Source organism: Danio rerio, chromosome 20 (assembly GCF_052040795.2).
Source record: "Danio rerio strain M-AB ecotype USA chromosome 20, GRCz13ab, whole genome shotgun sequence".
Taxonomy (NCBI): domain Eukaryota; kingdom Metazoa; phylum Chordata; class Actinopteri; order Cypriniformes; family Danionidae; genus Danio; species Danio rerio.
The window spans coordinates 24,308,039-24,329,558 of NC_141040.1; the positions used below are offsets into that span (position 1 = coordinate 24,308,039).

Consider the following 21,520-nt stretch of genomic DNA (forward strand, 5'->3'; position numbering starts at 1 on the left):
CAAGTTCAGTCATATTCAGTTGCATTATATGAATTCATACGAATTAGCCACTAAATCAAAAAGTTATACGTACTGCTGTAAGATTGCATTGATATTTTAGAGCCCTTTTGTCTCATAGTCAAAACAATTATAAATAAAGAAATAAATACTAAATATATAAATAAGTTAGAGATATAAACATATAACATTTCAATTTAATTCATTTAGATTCACTGCAACATTCATCAGACAAAGTCCTAAAAATGAAGAATACAATAAATTGACATGAATAAAACTCACAAACTCTGCATACTTTTCCGTAAATAATTTTATTTGAATCATCTTTGACAGCCAAGAATGACAAGATCACAGTTTGTCTACATTGCTAATACCTGGGTGCTAATGTACAAAAATAAAAACTAAATGAAAGAAGAAGAAGAAAAGAAAAAGTACTGGGTGCTCACCCTCTAATATTGAAATACTTTTCTATGAAACTGTATTTGAAAAATCTTTCAAAATGAGCTTTATAAAACTGTTACCTTCTGAGAGGTAAAATTGAACAAACACAGACACAAACAGTCTGCTGGGTTAAGAAAGGACCGATCATAGATTGTAACCCTTACACATCACCTAACTTGGACCGATCTACTCTGACAGAATAGTAAATAAAGCATAAACGCCATGTGAAGTAGATGAACACATCTGAACACACACATTATTGGTGACACAGATGTATAACAATAAATACATGGAAATCAAAAGAAAGAAAAGCTTTTCATTGCATTAGTAGTGCTTATTTGGCTAAATAAAAAGGAATGCATGGACAGTTTCATTCAAAAGAGGTAAAATACTATAAAGACAATAAATAGTTTAAATAAATAGTGTCCTCTGTTGCTTGTCAGTTTGGACCTGAGAGGTAAAGACAGAAGTGACACACAGGGACCAACAGCAAAACATAGCGCAAGTATATGACAATGAATGGCCCTAGATTAACACTCCGGAAAACACGCTATTAAATGATCCCATCTCGTTTCATTTGCAGTTGGCGGTTGGTAAATCCAATTAACCACAGAAACAGAATTGTATAGGAAAAGAACTACATTTCAATTTGATGTTGCTACAGTGTTAGAAATCAAGGCAATCCCCTATACAATACTACTTTACGGCCCATTTAATGCCTGCTTTGTTTTTACTAAGGCAATAATTCCACCCCATGCTTTACAAATTGGGGTGGTGGGGTTGTGCTTTGTGCAGCAATAACTTCAGATGGATGGTTTTAAATAAACGCTCCACTTTTTTTTGTTTGTTTTTTGGAAAATATGCTTATTTTGCAGCTCCCCTAGGGTGAAACAGTTGGGATTTACCATTTTTAAATGCATTCAGCTAATCTCTAGGTCTAGCAAAGCACTTTTAGCTAAGCATAAAACATTAAAACAAATTAGACCATTAGCATCTCAGTCAATAAAATAAAACAAAAAGAGTTGCTAATGGTCTAATCAGATTCAATTATCTATGCAAAGATAAGCTAAATGTACTCCCGACATACATCTATTGGCTGTGTGCATTCAACATTAATAAAACTCAACTGTTCAATGTTGTAAAATGAGCCTATTTCCAAAAAAAAAAAAGGAGAAGTGTTTCTTAAAATCCCTCTCATGGCACTTTTATTGTCGGGCCAAGTGTGCTCACAAGCTGAAAAAAAAAAAAAAAAAATCAAACAATTCTTAAAATCATGCACGAGTGGACTAATGTTACAAAACAAACAAACGCAGAGTTCATTTGAATGCTACAACTGGCCGTAGACTCACTCATAGGCACAATTAAAGGCTCTCCCAGAAGGACCTGCAGTCACTCTTTGTAGGTAAATAAACTTGTGACTTGTCTCGAGCGTACAAATCTCAGATGTGCTATTATAGAGGAACATAATTAAGGCTAATTTAATAAACAAACAGTGAGGAGATACAACAGCAAACCCAAGCAAAACGAAACAGATATGGTAGAGGAAGGACCTACAATCATTTTAATCTCAAGAGCTCTCTCTCTCTCTCTCTCTCTCTCTCTTAGATCAGGCACGCTTTTGTTTTTCAGTCAATAAAACACATCTTAAAGCTAAAATACATTATCAAAACGCACAGACATGCTAAAAACATAGAGAATATTTTGGTTGCGAGGGAAAGTTTAGATAAATAATAAATATAATAAAATAAAATAAAAAAAACAAGTCCTAACCAGGCGCAACACATTTAAAATAGTAGTGCGATTTTTTTTTTTTTTGCCACACTGAAAATTCACTACACTGCTCAATATATTGACTTGACGCATATTAAACATCAAACACGGATGAGAATAAACTGGTTAAAGTTGTCATCAAAGTACACAACGTTAAATGGAAGTTTAAATGAACTCTCAAACATTTAGGACTTTCAACCACCGAGAAAGGTCAACGAGTTCTAATTAGAATAGTTGAATCTGACTGAGTTAAATTGGACTTTCACAAATATTCAGGAGATTAACTGCCTATAAAAACCACAAAAGACCACCTCCTAGATTCATTTCATAGGACCGGTGATTATAACAAACATTTTTTGTGACAAATAAGACGAGTCACACTAAAGTTAATGTTTTGTCTTTCGACAGTATCTGCATCTAAATATGAGGTCCACAAGACACACAATCCTACTTAAGTGTTTGAGGGAAAGTCAAAATAGACCAATTGAAACCACAGCCTTGCATTATGTGAAAATACTTTAGACTATCTACATAGATAAGTTACAAAAAATTTTAAACATCAAAGGATGTTAAAGTTATCTGAAATGTGATCGTTTTAATTATTTTGTTTTAAAATATTCAGAAGAGTTTGCTGCCAATTCGAATTAATATATGAATTGTACAAGCTTTTGATTTCGCAATATTATACATAAATCAAGAAAGTGATCAGAAGTGGACAAAAAAGGCAGATTTAAAAAAAAGATTGTCTGCTTGTCATCAACCTAAACATATTAGGTGCATTAAGGGCCAAAATAAAAGTACAAGAACAAGGAAACAGTAGGAACTGGTCTGACTGGGTTTTATGATTGCACAGAATTACACCCCTCTCCATAGGCATACTTATACTCACACACACACACACATGAACATACACATATTAAATTCAATAAGAAATAAAACACCAAAGTGATGTTTCTCTAAAAATGGTATTGTTTAAAAACATCAGCTGTTTTAGTTTTAAAAGTCAACAGTAATCAGAGCTTTAATATGTTTCTGAGTTTGCAATGAAGTGCGAATTAAAGGATTAAAGTGTTTAAATTTTCGGTGAACAACCCCTTAAATTAAAATACAAATAAATAGCTTTTTTCTTAAATCATGTTGCGCCAAGTTAGGACCAAAACCCAAGGTTCAAAAATATGAAAATTTAAATGCAATGCTTTCAAGGTTTTGGGTACAGAAGAAGAAAACAAATCCAAATCTTGTTGGGTTTTCAAAAGACATGAAAGCAGATGTACCATTATTGTTCTATAAATGCTAAATCGATGTACCAACAAGGACCTACATCTCAAAAAAAGTGCTGACAGACTGAATCCCACCATATTTAATTACCTTAATTTTCTCTTAATAGTTATATAGACAAACCAGAGGATTGACAAAGTGTCAGTTTGAGGCAACAAGTAGTAAACAACTCGGACAGGATTGTAAAACATTGACACAATCTTTTAAATACTGTGTTCAGTTCACACCGAAACGGTTCCCCAGGGGTTACAAATGTATACTGTACAAAGTATAAAACTTCTGTCAGACCAACTAACTTTTCTAAATAAGATCTATCCCTGTTTTTTTCTTAATGTAGCGTACATGCAGGAGGTGTACACAACTTGTCGTGCTATTGGTACAGTGCATGCTTTCAGTACCACGTGTTCATTAGTTTTAATTTGACTCTTCCAAGCAATTGGAGTTGGGTACCGAGGGCTAACCTATCAATTCTAATCAAGGTAGTCGCTGTAAATTAGGTCTAAGGCAACAATGTTCCATATTACAGAGCAGGAATCATGCAGACTAAAATACTCATAGCTGCTGCTGTAGACACGAATCTGCCCCAGGTACAGTAGTGTCTGCTACAATTTCAGGTAAAATCAGCAGCGAAGGCCTGACATTCTCTATAATTTAGAACTTTTTACTTTTTCAGAAAGATGCAAATGAAACGGGTGCCAGACTTAAACACATGCTCATACAAATGGATGAATACAACTATCTCAAGAACAAACTTTCACAAACAGAACGCAAAACTACACTTTGTATTAATTGTGTTCGAACACATAAACATAGTATATTCTAACTGAGATCGCAAATTTGGTCTCTCTCTTATTAATAGAAGATGCCTTTAAAGAGATAGTTCGCCCAGAAATGAGAGTTCTGTCATGGTTTACTCACCATTGACTTGTTCCAAACCAGTTTGCGTTTTCATTTTGTTCTCTTGAACATAAGATGAAGATATAATGAAGAATGTTGGAAACCACTGACAAATTTGAAAAACAAATACTACGGAAGTCTATATTCTTGAAAATATCTTTTGTGTTCAAAAAAAAAAAAAAAAAAAAACTAAACTAGTTTGGAACTAGTGGTGGATGGCAAGCAGATCTTTACAGAACTTCATTTTTGGCTGAACTGTCCCTTTAAGTATAGCAGCATTTAATGAAAAAGTGCAGAACCAAATATTGGGTTTTTGTCATTCCTTTTTCCTAATCTACAATTGCACTTACTCACCATCACTTAGTAGCTAATAATACGTCAATACAGAAGTGTAATACGCATTGGAGCAGAGGAACGCACTACAGTAAAACCTCTGGTAAAGCTACAAGCTACCTCTAAATTGTGTAAGTGCTTTTCAATATTGGCAATAAATAATCCAAGGCCTCTAATTATCAATATATGCTCAAATATATTCACACCGTGGTGTTTCTCTCTGGTAAAATTTATCCTGAATAGTCCTAACTGTGCTAATACAGTACCAGTGAGTCTTTCCTCTCCAATATGGGGATTCGTTAATTGGAAACTTCAGGTTAGCTGTAACTGGCAAGTGTAAACTGCCATCTAACACACTCACCTAATGAAGTAAGAATGCTCACTTTCTAGACCTCTCTCTTTGTCTTTCTAATACATTTTATTTATTCGTCTTTTTACATGCTCCGCCTTCTCTGTTCTGCAGGTACTTATCTAGCTCCGCCTCTCGCTTCACGGCTTCTGGGTTGATTTTTGGGGCACCAGGAAAACATACCAGCACCACACTCATGTTGTCTCGACTACCCTGTTGACAAACAAGCAAACACAGAAGAAATTAGATTAGATTAATCAACTAAGTTTTAATAGTTCAGCCCAAACTTAGTATACTTTGATTTGTTATGCATGCTAACAATTGAACACACCACCCATTATACTATGCTAAATAGTGTGCAAATACAGATGCACTCAATCTCCATACATTCTGCACTCAATTAAAATTTGAGCAAAAAAAATATGTTCACTCACAAAGATGGTATGGAGTTTAGGGAACACCTTTTTTAAAATTTTAAAAACACATTTTTGTACGAATGACATCACACAAATGTTCAGAAAACTGAAGTATACTTTGGCCCAATCCCAATTCTACCCCTTGGCCCTTCCCCTAACCCCACTCGTCGTTTTATGCATTCACTTAAAGAGGTAGGGTTGTCCCAATTCTCTTTAGCTTGAAAGCGTAGGGCTAAGGAGAAGCACTAGATAGCCCTTGAAACTGAAATTTTCCAGCACCACAAATGACCTAACCAAGAGGTAAGAAATTTCCCAGAATAATTTCTGTAACCCATAATAACTCCTGTATAGTAGTCCCACAACATACTTTCCCATCTGACACTCGAAAATACTCAAAATTACCTTTTTAGTCTCTGGTATGATGTTAATGTTGTTGTTGTGTGTTTACATAGATGGATATGGCCACAGAGTAAATGCACAGTACAGTTACAATTTTACTGCCAAATTATATCGTTGTGATAACATGATAATATATCATTGCCTTCAGTGATTTCTTGAAGATAAATACAAAAAAACTGGAATAACTACAGCAGTCCTAATAATTAATCTCTTATGTTGTAAGAGATCACATTAACATTTGATGACGTGTGCAGGTGTTGTAGTGGTGGCCAATTTCATAGGGGTAAATTTTGAAGCCCTTCCCCTCTGTTTCAAAGGCGTAGGGGAAGGGGTACAAAAATAAAATTGGGATTGGGCCTTTGGGCTCTAAAAATGTTCAAACCATTCTAAAATGTTTAACCATTAATTGAAATTTAATAACATTTTCCTTACACATGTTGAGAGTTAATATAACATCATGTTTTCTAATCAAGGTCCACTTCTTTTTATAAGTTCCTTTTTTATTATTGTTTCAGTATATTGCTTGCACCAGCATAACTTTATTTTGATCTTTTTTTAGGGCTGCACAAGACATAATTTCAGCACTGATATCTCAAAGTGACATCAGGAACAGTCACATCGCAAGATATACAATTTTGAGTCTTTATTGTAGTTGACCAGGAGCTACATAATTCAATTTAAATGCTGTGTTTATAAGAATTTAAGTGATTTATACAAAAAAATTTGATTATTTCACTCACCTCTTACTGGCAGATCATTTTACTTGTTAAGGAGTTACTCTGAATTTTGACTTTTTTTTTTGAAGGTCAAGCAAAGCAATATTTTTTATTAGTTTTAAGAAATTTTTTTAAATTTTGGCTAGAAATGGGACAAAACAAAGTAAGTAAAGCATTTGTGATTATTTATTTCTTTATCTAAATACTATAAAGACTCATTAAAAGACTGTTAAACTAACTTCTGAAACTGTATTCATATCGCAATATTTATCACAGACAAGTAAAATATCGCAATACCACATATTTCCAATATCGTGCAGCCCTAATACTTTAAAGGGGTGGTCCACAATGTCATTTTAAGGCTTGGCTGTGTTAATAAGATGCAAAGCAATGTGTGCTCATGTTTCACTTGAAGGAAATCACATTATTTTTTCATATATCTCACTTTGATTATACACAGCCACTCAGCTAACATAAAAACGACTGTCATATTTCCTAGTTCCTCTGAAAGGCCCGCCCTTAAGTGACTCTGATTGGTCATCGTCATAATGTGCTGCTATTCACGGATCGGCTCTACGTCACGCCCGTAAAAGCACATGCTTTTCTGCTGTGTAAACATGCAGTCAACCTCGCGCCCGCTCTCTAAAATAAAATCTGACAAGTATCTGTAATGAGTGAAAATGGGGTGCGACTCCTTTAAGAGTTTGCCATTGTGTGTGCGTCTATGTGTGTGTGTGTGTGTTTGTGTGTGTGAATGTGTGAACTTTCTGTAACAAGCGCATGTGCGCAGGACTTTCTTTTTCTCTGATGCTCGGATTAAGTTATTATCTGTAATATATCGTGACAGAAGAATAAAGCACAAGATGTGGGATGCTACCTGTTGAGCCTTGATTTATTATTCTGCTGCGACCATGAGTCAGGTAAGCTAACCTGTATTTTTTAGACTATGCGTTACACGACGGCTTTCACGTGTATCCGGAATATGCAGGTGTAAGTAATATGAATCATCCACATATATTTTGCGACTTCATTATCTAAGATGTGAAACGCACGTAAAAACTGCCTGAAGACAATCAGTGCAGTCCCGTGCGCGCACACACATAAGAGACACGAACGTGCTGGTGGAGTGTGTGTGTGTGTGTTGAGCAGTTTGACTGATAAATATGAATTGGTAGCTCAATCATTTGCCCACAAAGCAGCATTTCCTATTGTTTACATCATTGCTACAGCATATCGTTAACGCTAGACACTATAACGTTACATATCTCAATCAATTTTAACTAATAAAAACACTTACTGGTTGTATCTTATCGCTTCTGAGGAGATTTAGCCGAATCCAGCACTGAACTGGGAGAGATTCTGGAGCTGTTTTGTCAAATCATGCTTGCTGTGTATTTTATAATTCTCTGGAACATAATTAATATTAAACTGTAAGTACTTCTGTCTTTGTGTCGTGTAGCCCAAATACAGAAACAGATAAAGCTCTGTGGAAACAGCCGCGTTTAGACGCATTTTTGCTTCATCTCTGCTATAACGTAACAGCTCCTCTGGCCACGGCCCTTACCTGCATGCACAGTTTGGATGCGCAGTAACGAACTTTTGTGATCTCACAGGGGGCGGAAGTATTTTTTGTAGTCCCCAAAATTCGTTCATTGTAGGCTTTGCTAAGCTAACTCAGTAAAAACCAAGGTCTCCCTTTGCATTGAACTTAGAACGTTTTACATTCAGAGATGTTGTTAATGTTCACACAGCTACATAACACATCAACTAAAGTTTAAAATATGATATCGTAGTGGACCACCCCTTTAAGCTTCTCATACAATAATAACAACTGAAGAAGTGTTAAAATGTGCTGAAAAAAAGAAATCATGAGGAAAATCTTCTGCTTTTTTTTCTTTGTTTTAATATCTGATATGTTGCATCATCTGGATATTTTCTAATTCAATTATTGCCTCTCCAAAAAGAAAAATCAGAATCCAAAATTTCAAACTATCCCATCGAGCTGTATTTAACTAATTCTCTGAAAGAACCAGGTTTCAAGTATATTTTTGAACAAATCATTAGATGTTAGTAAAAATGTCACATTGGCATGCTTTTCGAAAGGCTTAAAGCTGACCTTACCTTGTACAAACATGTGTCCACAATTTCATTACACACTCTCTCCAGATCCTCAGTCACCTCCAGACGCGAGCGCACGAAATCACACAGTTCTTCATTTGCCATGACATCCCATATACCATCACATGCCAGCACAACAAATTCATCCTCAGCCTCAGAGCGTTCGATCTCATACACTTCTGGCTCCGGGGACACCAGCTGCTCAGTGGGGCCTTTTCCATGCACACACTTATAGTCGAAATCACCCAGAGCACGAGAGACAGCAAGGGAGCCATTGACCCTCTGAATCATAACAGAACCACCTGCGTTCTGGATCCTCTCCTTTTCCAGAGGGTTACTGGGCTTGTGATCCTGGGTGAAGAAGTGAACACGACCCTTGCGGCTCAGCAGGGCCCTGGAGTCACCGCAGTTGATGAAATAGAAATGGTGAGGGGAAATCATCACACCCACTGCTGTGGAACCGCTGCGGTCCGCCCCATGCTTGCGTTCGGACATGGCCCGCATGTGTTCGTCGATCTGCAGGAAGCCTGTGCGGATTCCATTTTTAACACTCTCCACGGAGGGCTCAGTGCCAACTAAGTCGCCACCTATTGAACAGCCTCCCCTAAAGTCTGGGTTGCTGGTAATATGTTCAAGCAGATGCTCACAGCAGTAGCGGGCAACCTGAGAGCCCGCATGGCCATCATAAACTGCGAAAAAGGACCACAGGCCGAGGCCGAATGGAAGCCCCATCACAGCGGTGTGTGCGTCCTCCATCTCCACACGCCATCCCTGCATACTGCTGAGTCCATAACGCAGGCCGTTCCCCTCCCCGTGGGCATTGTGCTTCTCCATCTTTGGCTTGTCTAAGAACGCACCCATTCTTCTTATTATGCTCTGACAAACACAAGCAGAAGACAAACAAAGTGAGGAAAAGGTGCTTCATACTGTGCATGACTCTCATTCACTTAATACTGACAAAATGACAACAAATGAGATTGATAAGACATCAGGATTTATACGATAAGCCACAGGTGCAGCAAGCTCCCAGCAGCAAGTAAACTGTTTAGGTAAATGTTTGTGCCATCACATCAATGCAGTAAACTTATCTACCCACAGACATGCTGTTGTTTACATCTCAGCTTCCTTTTAAATGCGTTTCAGAAACCCAAATAGTGCAGCAAAACGAACTAACCTGTATGACTTTAAAGCAACTGTGATGTTTTACTGATAACGCCACTGCCCTTATCAGCATATGCAAACTGCTGCTGCACAGAGATAGCATTAACAGGCTAGCAGCTTACATTTAACGCGCGTCAGAGTGACATAATATCACTTACCCAGTTTCTTCTTGCTCTTTGCTGGATGAAGAAACAGCGAGGGAGAAAAGCCGCTGGTAAGAGCCTTAATATCAGTGTGCTGGGCCGGATTGCAAACACTAAAAAGCAGCCACAATACACATCAATCGATAGCTAGCCAATTAGCCAGCCAACTAACGTCAAACGTGCCAGAGACCGACTGCGTAAATAAAACAACAACAATAACAAACGTACACATATGAAAAGCATCACATGAGCCCGTTAAGGCAATCCGCTGCTGGGGTGGTGGGGCATTTCTGGCTCCGGTGTTTTTGTTTTCCCGAGGGGGGGCTACCGGAGCCTCGCACTTAGAACATCTCTCTCTCCGCGCGAATGGGCTTGTTTGGGACCCGGATGCTGCAACGGATAGTGCGCGTTCCGCTCTCACTATTACATCATCAGTGCCACGCAATTGAGGGCTGGAAATAGATCCATTGATGAGAAATGAGGAGGGAGACGGAGAGACTGCAGAGAATCTCTCTGGTGCTCAATGGGCTCTATGCACGGCGGCGCGTGACGCATTTCCGGTAAAATTTAAGACCCCGAGCCTACTTCCGCCGATCGTACAGTACAGTGCTACAACAGGAGCGCTACTGATAAAAACGAGTAATGTTTTGGACAGTTGTCTTAATGTTTTATGCCATTATAGCCCACTTATATATGTTTATGTCAGCTACATAAATATGACATCTAAACGTTTAAAAGTGTCATTTCAAAGACGTGAGAACAGTACTTGTAGATACCACTGCTGTGTTCAGCAATGCACAGCATCAAAAATTGAACTCTTACCTTAGTTTCCACACGTTTCCAAAAGACAAAGTCGTGCAGAAGAGGTGGGTTGTTGATATTAAACGTGAGAATTTTACAGAAACAGAAAAAAACAAGAGTGTAGCTGACAATTTCAGTCTAGAAAACTGATCGAGGCTCGAGTGCCAACCGGATGCAGACATTTAAAGAAAGGAGCTTTTATGGCAAATAATAGTTTATTTTCATTGCCTTTGAAGTAAAAAAAAATAACATTAATATACATAAACATTTCTTAAGCTACTTTCTAAGTGCAATTTTTAAATTCAGAATAAAGACTTTTATTTTATTCACTGTACATATAAAATAAAATTCACTGTATGTAATTTGAAATAAAAATTGTCAAAAAAAATGTAACATTTTGAAAAAAATATTTTATTCAGATGAACAGAAAAAATGACATTGAATCAGTTGTTTTCTTGAATCAGGTGCTTCTTCTGTAACTTGTGCATAGAGAGGTATTTGGGCTTATACGTATTAAATAAATAAATAAATCACCTCTCTGTTTCATGGAACTTAACACATAATTGATCCATTCCAAACAATTGTTCATGTGACAACTCACATTACACATTTCAGAGTAATGGGCTGTCTGGAAAAGCAAAGCAACCAAATGTTTGCAAATCCCACTCTCAGCCACACAAGAGCAGGAGCTATAAACTAGCAGACGATGTCATGGATCTTCTGACGGATGTCCGCTCCAGGATGAAGTAACACATAAAATTTTCTAGCTCTGAATCTCATAATGTTACCTAGAAAACAGAAACAAGAATATTAATAGGTTTTTAAAGAGAGTCATTAAAGGCAGTTCACTCAAAACTGAAAATTCTATTTCCTCATCCTTCACTTGTTCCAAACCTGTTTGAGTTTCTTTCTGATGTTTAACACAAACAAAAATACTTTGAAGAAAGCTGGAAACTTGCAACCACTGATATTCATAGTAGCTCTTTTTCCTACTATGGAAGTCAATGGTTACAGGTTTTCAGCTTTCTTCAAAATATCTTCTTTTTAAAGGCATCTGCAGCAATATCATCAGATTAAACTACACAGTAAATCATTAATTTAAATGATTTAAAAGTAGCTCCCTTTAGTCACACTTTAAAATAAGGTTTCATTAATTAATGTATTTGCTCACTATTAAAATAACTATTTAATATTTAACATTGTTAAACTAATTTACTAATGAATAAAAATCCAAAGTCATGCTTGTTAACATTAGCTATTACATTGTGAGTTAACAAGCACAATGAATAAGCAATAAGCAATGTAAAAAACTAATAAATATTGAAATAGACAAATTGTTGATGTGAAATTAACTAATGACACCTTATTGTTTTGGGTCACCCTCCCATTTAATTACAATGTTATCGACTAAATAGAAAGCATGCTATCTACACTGCTACACTGCATCTGTCATCTCCACTGTTTCAGCAATAAATATCAGCATTGACACAGTGCTATTTGTCTGTTGTGGATGGAACGGCATTGTATTATTTTATTCCTAATCTATCTTGCTCAATAATCATGCTTACAAGCTAAGACAGCATCTGTGTTTCTGTGATTATCCGAACTGAACAGTGGTGGTCACTTTAGAACAGTAAAAGTATGAATGGGACAGAATTTCACATGTATGCTGTCCTCCTCTCAGCTGGTGAGGAGACTCCGAATTCTTCATAGATCTATCGGTAGTAATGAGCTCTCACTGAGATCTTATTCCTGCCCTGTTTTTGCCTGACACTTTGAGACAGAATTACGTACACATATGATTATTTTTACTTACGTGATAAAGCTGCAGATGGACGGATCGTAAGAGTATTAACGCTAAAGTTAGCCTTCAGGCTAGCTGAACTTACCTTCATAATTGCACAGGTAGGAAGATGCATACAACTTGAAACCCTTCTCAAGCTTTGCTCTGCGGTGTTGTAGAGCACATCCGGACAATCATTTGCACATCGTTGACCATAATTTACTCGCAAACAGCGAGTAAATATTGACGACTCTGTCATAATACTGTTCACCTCCGCTTAAAGTCACCCAGACCGGAAGCTGGACCGCGGCCTTAGACAAAACGCGGAAGTAATGCGTGCATATAGCCCATTCAATGTGGGACAGTTTTATATAGAGGGTTTTATTGCGTCTAGTCTTTATGGGTTTACAAAGAGCGCTTTGTTGTGTAAATCGGTGTAGAATACAGATACATAAAAGTGATATATCACGCGAAATCAAACATTTTATGTTAGTTTACTCACAGAGACAAAGCATTCAATATGCGAGTGAGCTTTAATATATTAAGATTTTTTAGCTAGAAGTCTAGCCCTTGCTGATTCATAAAAGTAAAGTCAACTCGAAGGTCGATAAACACGTTCAGACAAAACAGAATGGGGTATATTAGGTCCATAGCAAGCATGATGAAAGTGGTTCTTTTTTACTCAAAAAGTGGACGTTTTTTGCAGTCATTCAACTCATTTTGTATTTAATTTTGAGGTTTAAATACTATTTTTCAGTAAGATTAATAAGCGCATTTATTTGCTGAATTAGCTTGTTGAGATTGTGTTGGATGGTCCCACTTTTTGATGTACCAAAAACATTTTTTAAAGATTTAGAATTAAGAAATATTAAGAGTCCTCCTCTTTTTTAGGCTACTTATGATATATCACTATGGGGAAAATAGTTAAATGTAAATATCTGTTAAAGTTTTACATTTAAAACTGTGGCCTATTTCCCAGCTACAGCTGGAAGGGCATCTGCTGTGTAAAACATACGCTGGATAAGTTGGTGGTTCATTCAGCCGTGGTGACCCCTGATTAATAAAGAGACTAAGGCGAAAAGAAAATGAATGAATGAAAGAATGAATGAAACTGTGGCCTATGTGGCCTTACTATAGGTTCTCTTGTAATGAAAGTACATTTGAAAATTCATGGATAACAACAATATAATATGGGCTGCTTTTGGTGCTTCACAATTTTTTATTGTTCATTTTTACTTTCAAAAATAAGGTCCAAGATTTAGAATAAAAGTTACTTATAAAATGTTTTCTCTATAGCAACAATAGACCGTTTCAGTGTGGTAATGCCATTGGACCATGAATATTTCCTTCTTATTATCAAACTTTTTCATATCTGTAACAAGAGGTAATTCAATCCAACTTTATTTGAAAACAGCTATCATAACATTATTTATCAACATGTGGCTCTTTTTTTGATTCTCTGATGCAATGGAAATTAAAAATGTAAAGCAGGAAATACATTGGGAAGATTGTTTTTGTTTACATCCCTCAAAATAGTCTATACAGTGAAAATTGACTTTACTTGCATCAGATTTCGCTTGGTCTTAAAGGGTCCTGAAACCCCCTACTTTTGGTTTAAGTCTACCTCAGCATTTTTTCAAAAAATGCATCCTAATGGGCGTGGAGCTCTAAGATCAGAGGCAGGGGTCGGCGTGGCCAGCAGAGCAGGGAAAAGGAGGGGACAGGGAGCAAACAACTGTTGTCAGTTAGCTCACAAAATGAGACACACAAAGGAGACGCATGATTTTATAGTTTACAAAGTTAAAATGCAAAGAAATAAACAGTAATTTAATGCCCTGCTACATTTGTTATTTGCATTTTCATATACAGATAACCACAACTTATATCATTATAAAGATAATCGTGTTTATATAAACACTAAATGAGGACTTCTACCTCAATCCCTGGGTCTGAATGCAGACTCAGTGAGAGGGGTCTGGATGCAGACCTGGTGCAGTGCAATTTGAACTGCATCCAATGCCTTTTAATGCGCTCACCTAACCCCACCCCTAACCCTACCCATCACAGTGACATCACTCACTCCATTTAGTGCATTGTGTCTGACATTGCATCGTTGAGTGATGCAATCTCAGCTTGCATCATAAAGGCTACATCCAGATACTATTGGACTCAGTGCAGCCGGTCTCTTGCCCTGTCTATTTTAACCATTAGCCCTGCTGTTAATCTGGAGGATTTAGGCGATGTGACTAAATGTGAACGAACTCCATTGATAAAAGACTACGTCCGCCATTCTCCAATTCTTGTGCTACTTTTCCGACAAAAATGCTTGCTGGACACATACAGCTTTGCTGTATCGGCCCTGACAGCATCGCGGGGAAAAACATGCAACAAACCCTCTTAAAAATTAGGTAAGAATTCATAGCTGAGCTTGACACTGGCAGGTCTGCCTTGCCTTCTAAATGAACGCGCAGTCATGAATAATTAAGAAGCTGGTTCTTCTCATAGGTTAAGAAACCTCAGCTATGAATAATAATGAGAAACCGACGCGTCATCTTTGCACTTGCAGTTTTCGGCTACGTCACCGATTTTGATCCCACCCCAAAAATCATTTAAAACCCGGAAGATGAAATTAGCAGACAAAAGCTCAAAATTTTTCCCAGAATTATAGCTAACAGGTGCTAACATTGTCTTAACTGATGCTCAACACACACAAATATGTTAAAACCTAAAAGAAAAAAGTACTCGAGGGTTTCTTAAACCTTTAAAGCCCTTTTTCGATAGGTTATTTTGATAACTTATGATGACATAACAATCATAATAGGACAAATGAGCTCATGTGGGACAAATACTGGAACTTTGTCAGAGGGGGTGGGTCTTTCAAACCATTTTAATTCCATTTACCCCATCATGTCTTTAAAATATGACAATTTATTTTAATATATGACAGTATTTTCATTTCTGCGCTAGCCTGCTATACTGACGGCGCTAGTGGTTACACAGTCTTTCGTCTTGCTTTATGCTTAAACAACTTAATAAATGTTTAAGTCTATTTAAATTAATGTATAGTAATTATGTTACAACATCAATGCTGTAAAAGGAACCTTATGAAATTGAAAATAGCATCATTACGCTTTCCTTTTACAAACTATATTTGCAACATTATTTCCTAATTTACATTAGGCATTAATTTAGTTTGGCCATGTTTTTTGAGTCGAGCTCATTCAGCAAACAATTTTTCGTTAAATAGACGTCTAATAAATATCTAAGCGTAGACAACTTGGCTAAAACAAGGCTTAACTTGAGCTCTCAGTGAAAATCTAATAGACATCTAAGAATAGCCCAAAACTAGACTAGTCGTCAAATAGACAGATAAGACAAATTTTTCATGTGTAGTCATTCATTTCTGTCTATTTGATGACTAGTCTAGTTTTGGCCTATTCTTAGACGTCTATTATATTTTCCCTGACAGCCCAAATTTAGCCCAGTTTTTGGCCAAGACGACTATTTTTAGACATCTATAAGACATCTATTAGACATCTTTTTAAAAACAAAAAATGCTTTTTGGGCTGGTAGCCATTATCTTGCATTTTATGAATCACTAATTTAGTGGTGCTGTGTACATTGTAAGTATAGGCTACATTAATTTATTGGAAATTACTGCATTTCAACAATTCCGGTTCTTTCAAATTTGCACTGTGATTAGCATTAGCATTACACAGGCATTATTAAACAGAGCTAATCTTTCTATTTTATTATCTATCAGTGAAGTGGTTAATGACATGCACAGTACAAAACAAAAGAAAGATTACATACATTCTCTGTGGCCATCCGTTAACATTAGAATATATAGGGGTTTTAAAGGTCACATGACTTGTATCATGGTATATGCAAGGCTACACTGACTTTAATGCTAATGACTGGTGGTAAATAATTCATCCAAGCCTCAAAGTCCAAATTAAAAGCTTCTTACATTAAATATGTGCTGTCTGCAGGGTGACTTAAGTGTGTTGCTCATAATGTGATGTGCACTTAGGCTAAGTAGCTTCTCATTCTAAACACCAAATGCATTAGACCTAAATGACGGAACCTCCAGCTAGATTGCCATTGTGATGCTAAATTGAACATATATCAAAACAAATAAGGCCCTAAAGCTATTTCCAGGCTGTTCAACTGCACTGAAAATGGTTATGCTGAAATGTTTTATGGCTATAGAATAATGCAGTGGTTCTTAAATGGTTTTGCTTTAAGTCACATCCACTCACAGGCCACTTTATTAGGTACATCTTAGGCCTTCAAAACTGCATTAATTATTTGTGGCATAGATTCAGCCAGGTTTTGAAAACACTTTGCAGATATTTTGCTCCATATTGGCATGAGATCATTATGTAGTTGCTGCAGATTTGTTGGCTGCACATCCGTCATATCAATCTCCCATTCCAGCACATCCCAAAGATGCTTTTTTGTATTAAGATCTGGAGAATTGTGGAGGCCATTTGAGTACAGTGAACCTGTTGTTATGTAAAAAAAAACAGTTTTATTTGAGTTATGACATGACACATGACTCTGCTATAAACAGCCATTGTAAATTGCTGTAATAAAAGAATGAACATGATCAGTAGCAATTCTGTGGTAGGTTATAGCATTTTAAGGATGCTCAGTTAGTTCTAATGGAAATCTACCACACACCATTACACATCCATCAGCCTGAAAACCTTGACACAAGGCAGGAATTAGGGTGTATCCATGCTTTTATGCTATTTACACCAAATTCTGTCCCGATAATACAAAATGCCAAATTTTGCAGGAGACATCAAGCAGTTACTGTAATCATCATAGTTCCCTGTTTTGATACTGAGTTTTAACTTTAGCAGATCATATTGATTACATCTACATGCCTGAATGCATTGAGTTGAAGTCATGTGATTGGACAATTAGTTTTTGTGTGTGTGTTAAAGGGACAGTGCATCCAAAACAAAAATTATCAATGTTTTCAGCTTGGAAGGGCTCATCCTAATGCCCTAATCCTTTTGAAAGGTTTATCCTCTGACACCCTCTGCCAATGCATTGATGAAAATAACAGTTGGGTGTGCCAAAACTTTCTTCACCTAAACAAAGAGAAAACTGAAGTAATTGCATTTGGGATTAGAGATGAGGTTTTCAAGCTGAATGCATACCTTGGCTCTAAGGGTCAAACAACAACAAAAAAGGTCAAGAATCTTGGTGTTATTCTGGAGTCAGATATGAGCTTCAGTAGTCAGGTCAAAGCGAAGAGAAACGTGTTCATGCTTTCATCAGCAGCAGGGTAGATTACTTTAATGGACTTCTCACTGGCCTTCCCAAAAACACAGTCAGACAGTTGCAGCTCATCCAGAACGCTGCTGCCAGGATTCTGACCAGAACCAGACAATCTGAGCACATCACACCTGTCCTCAGGTCTTTACACTGGCTTCCAGTTACATTCAGAATAGATTTTAAAGTATTATACTCGTCTATAAATCACTAAATGGCCTAGGACCTAAATACACAACAGATATGGTTACTGAATACAAACCTAACAGATCACTCAGATCTTTAGGATAAAATAAACTAGATATTCCAAGAGTTCAGTCAAAGCAAGGTGAATCGGCTTTTAGCCACTATGCTCCTCGCTGCTGGAATCAGCTTCCAGAAATTATCAGATGTGCTCCAACATTAGGCACATTCAAATCAAGACTGAAAACACATCTGTTTAGCTGTGCCTTTACTAAATGAGCACTGTGCTGCGTCCGATAGCTGCACTATTTATGTCTTTCTTTTCTTTTTTATTCTTTTATAACCAGTTTTAACACATTTTTAATATGTTTTAATCTTTTAATTTTTACTTTCTTGTTTCTTGTATTCTTGTTTATGTAAAGAATCCATTGTGTATGAAATGTGCTATATAAATAAAATTGCCTTGCCACTGAAGTGACAGCTTCAAGAGGATTAGGGTCAGGGGCGCCCCCGGTAAACTCTGGCCATCCCTGTGGCCACCCCAATATGATTTTGCTGTTGATATTATTAACTTAAATGTACGTATGTAAATTCCCAATGTTTCTATAGATAAATAAATAAAGTGCAGTTATTGTTTGTGCCACTAACGTAGCTGATTCACTGCACCTCTCTTCCCCAGTGGCGGATTTGGGCAATATGCCAAATGCCAGGGCGGTGTCGCAAGTCTCTTGCTGGGGGCAGCACGCGGAGATGGTGCAGCAAAAAACATCCCCTAGTAAAAGCATTGGGATACCATTTACTTTATGCACGTGAGTTAACATAGAGGGGCAATCCCAGAATAAAGACATTAAGGGCCGTTCACATCTTTTTCACGCGTTTTCTATGTGCAACAGAAACAACGCTGGTGAAAGCAAACTGACGCATACATGCAGAAAACCATTTCCCGTGCGCCTCACGCACTCGTGTGTGAATCCCGGTTGTTTACATGCACGCTGATAAAAAACGCGCCGCTCATGCGCCGTGAAACCTGAGTAAGCCTTTTGTGAAGAGGTGTCAGCACTCAGTGAGTTTTGAAAGTCGACAAAACTAAAGTTTATATAATATGATGATGATGATACTTTTACTAAGCATGGCTATAAAGCAGAAAGGAGGGATAAAGAGTCAGGGAGGTAAGACTTCATAACATTAATTCTCGGCCATAATTCGGGTCTAAGACCACAGATAATACTATAAGTATAAAACACATATTTTTGTATTCTATAGAATTGTCATAACTAATATTCATGCAAAGGGTTTCCTATGTGATCTTAGCATATCACTCTGTTACATTGTTTTCCAGTAACATTTAGGATTGATGTCTGTTATTTCTTTAGAATAATAATTGTATAATAATCTTAATATTAATTGTATTTATTTAGAATAAATATAAATAAATGTTTATATTTATTGAAAAATAAATGTAACTATTTAAGGAGGGTGGGTATATGGGATGGTTCGCCCAGGGTGTCAACCAAACTGCCCTCCCTGATAGTCATTGACAGCACACACGCACTCTCTCAATAGACAGTAATGGCTATATGATATTTACCTTAAGGTACATCAATAGAAGAAGCCGCATTAATAAAGTGACTCAAAAAGGGATATAGATAAATGATATTATTAGGGTCTGTATAGTGAGTGTGTGTGTGTGTGTGTGTGTGTGTGTGTGTGTGTGTGTGTGTGTGTGTGTTTGTGTGTATATAGTAATGCCTTTTGTTCAGTTTGTTCATTCGTTTGTTTTATTATTTAACTCATTAATCTCCATTAATTTTAGACATGGCATATACTGTGGTATACAATAAATGTATGTAAAAAATAACTGGAAAGTTATTTCTTTATATGAGAAGTGTTTTAAAGCTAAATATTGATTTTTATTTGGTTTGCACATGTACTTGCTGAATTATTTCAAGGAATAAATTGCGATATTTTAAGACTAATTAATTAAAATCACATTATTTAATTTACCAGAAATAAAAATATAACATTACACTGAATTAATTATTTTTTGTGTGCCACCCCAAGATTTGGTGTGGCCTCATCTGGCCACCCCTATGAAACATTTTCTGGGGGCGCCACTGATTAGGGTATAGGGATGAACCCTTCCAAATGGGTCACAGATTGCTACACCAAACAACATTCCAGCAGCGGCTCGAAGTGTCCATCAGTTGAACCCTTAAAAAACCTCCTTTCTGAGGGGCCCTTCAAAGTGCAAAAGTGTTTCGAGCACTTCCGTTTGGAATGAAACTTCAATATAGTAGCCATGATTGTTTTCACTATAAAGTGCCCTTTAGAAGGTGATATCCCTGTTTGGAAAACCCACTAAAGGCATCATTTACCTTTCTACAGTTGAACACAGTGTAAAATATTCAATGTCACTCTACTGGTATCCAATTTTAATAAAAATATTGTCATAAAGGTTTACAACCCTTTGAGGGTGAGTAAAGTAGTGCATACATTTCCATTTTTGGGTGAACTATTCCTTTAAGAAGTGACTGAAATTGTATCTACAGTATAGTGGCTGACACACCAACAGGATATACAAAATTATATATATGAGTTTGGTTTCTTCCATTGTATTTTCAAATGTTTGTGCTTTTGGCATCCATCTACAAAATATTTTTGCTGCTATCTTCACTATGCTTAGCTGCATTTTTTCCACAACACACCTGCTCTCACACATTTTTTATTTGTGACCCATTAGGTAAGAGCCACTGTAATAATTTAGAAAAATGCAGCTCTTGTTGATTCCCTGACCACTTGAAGCATGCCAGATATGAAGCAACTATGCAAATATGAGGGATATGCACAGTCTTGTTGATTTAAATGAAGTCATGAATGTCATAGGCAGAAGTGGATGAACACCAAACACTAAACTGTCAGACTGCTTGCCAAATCACCAACCGCAGGTGAAATATCCAGAGCAAAGTGCCACAACAATGATACCCTCCTTCCAAATTCCAGACGGTGTGTTTGGACTCTGTTGTCTAAAACAATAACAACAACAGCTGCAGTGAACATAAAAATGTGTGAGACAAAGCAAGTGAGGCACAATTTGCTGTCATCGCTCTTTAACAACATCTTCAGTCTCAGGAGATCCTACAAACAAGCAAACAGCTGAAGAGACTTGTTAAAGTAAACAGAGATTCACAGATAAAGGTAATAAGAAGCTAAAAACAAACAACAAATAGATGCAGGCGATATCATTTTTACATGCATGGGCCAGCATTCTAGGTCTTCATTCCCTTCAGGTAATCCGACAAAGGGCTATTTAGGGCAGTGGCATCATATGACACACTAAAATAAACACCATAACACAATAACATAGTAATAATAATAAAATAAAAATACAGACCAAAATGCATCATAATAAATTTCATACATAAACTAATATATATATATATATATAT

General features: G+C 36.8%; 1 protein-coding gene and 1 long non-coding RNA gene across 2 annotated transcripts; both read right to left on the reverse strand.

The window, feature by feature from the left end:
* Positions 1-289: 289 nt before the first annotated feature.
* On the reverse strand, positions 290-10,427 carry ppm1ab (protein phosphatase, Mg2+/Mn2+ dependent, 1Ab). Its single transcript, NM_001161332.1, has 4 exons — positions 10,247-10,427; positions 10,034-10,131; positions 8,718-9,590; positions 290-5,278 (listed from the first exon to the last, which is right to left on the reverse strand). Exons 1-4 carry the CDS (start codon positions 10,248-10,250, stop codon positions 5,135-5,137), a joined length of 1,119 nt encoding a protein of 372 aa, NP_001154804.1. The 5' UTR covers positions 10,251-10,427; the 3' UTR covers positions 290-5,134.
* A 782-nt stretch (positions 10,428-11,209) lies between these two features.
* si:ch211-253p18.2 lies at positions 11,210-12,893 on the reverse strand. Its single transcript, XR_015518307.1, has 2 exons — positions 12,709-12,893; positions 11,210-11,607 (listed from the first exon to the last, which is right to left on the reverse strand). It is a non-coding gene; the product is annotated as a si:ch211-253p18.2 (long non-coding RNA).
* Positions 12,894-21,520: the final 8,627 nt, after the last annotated feature.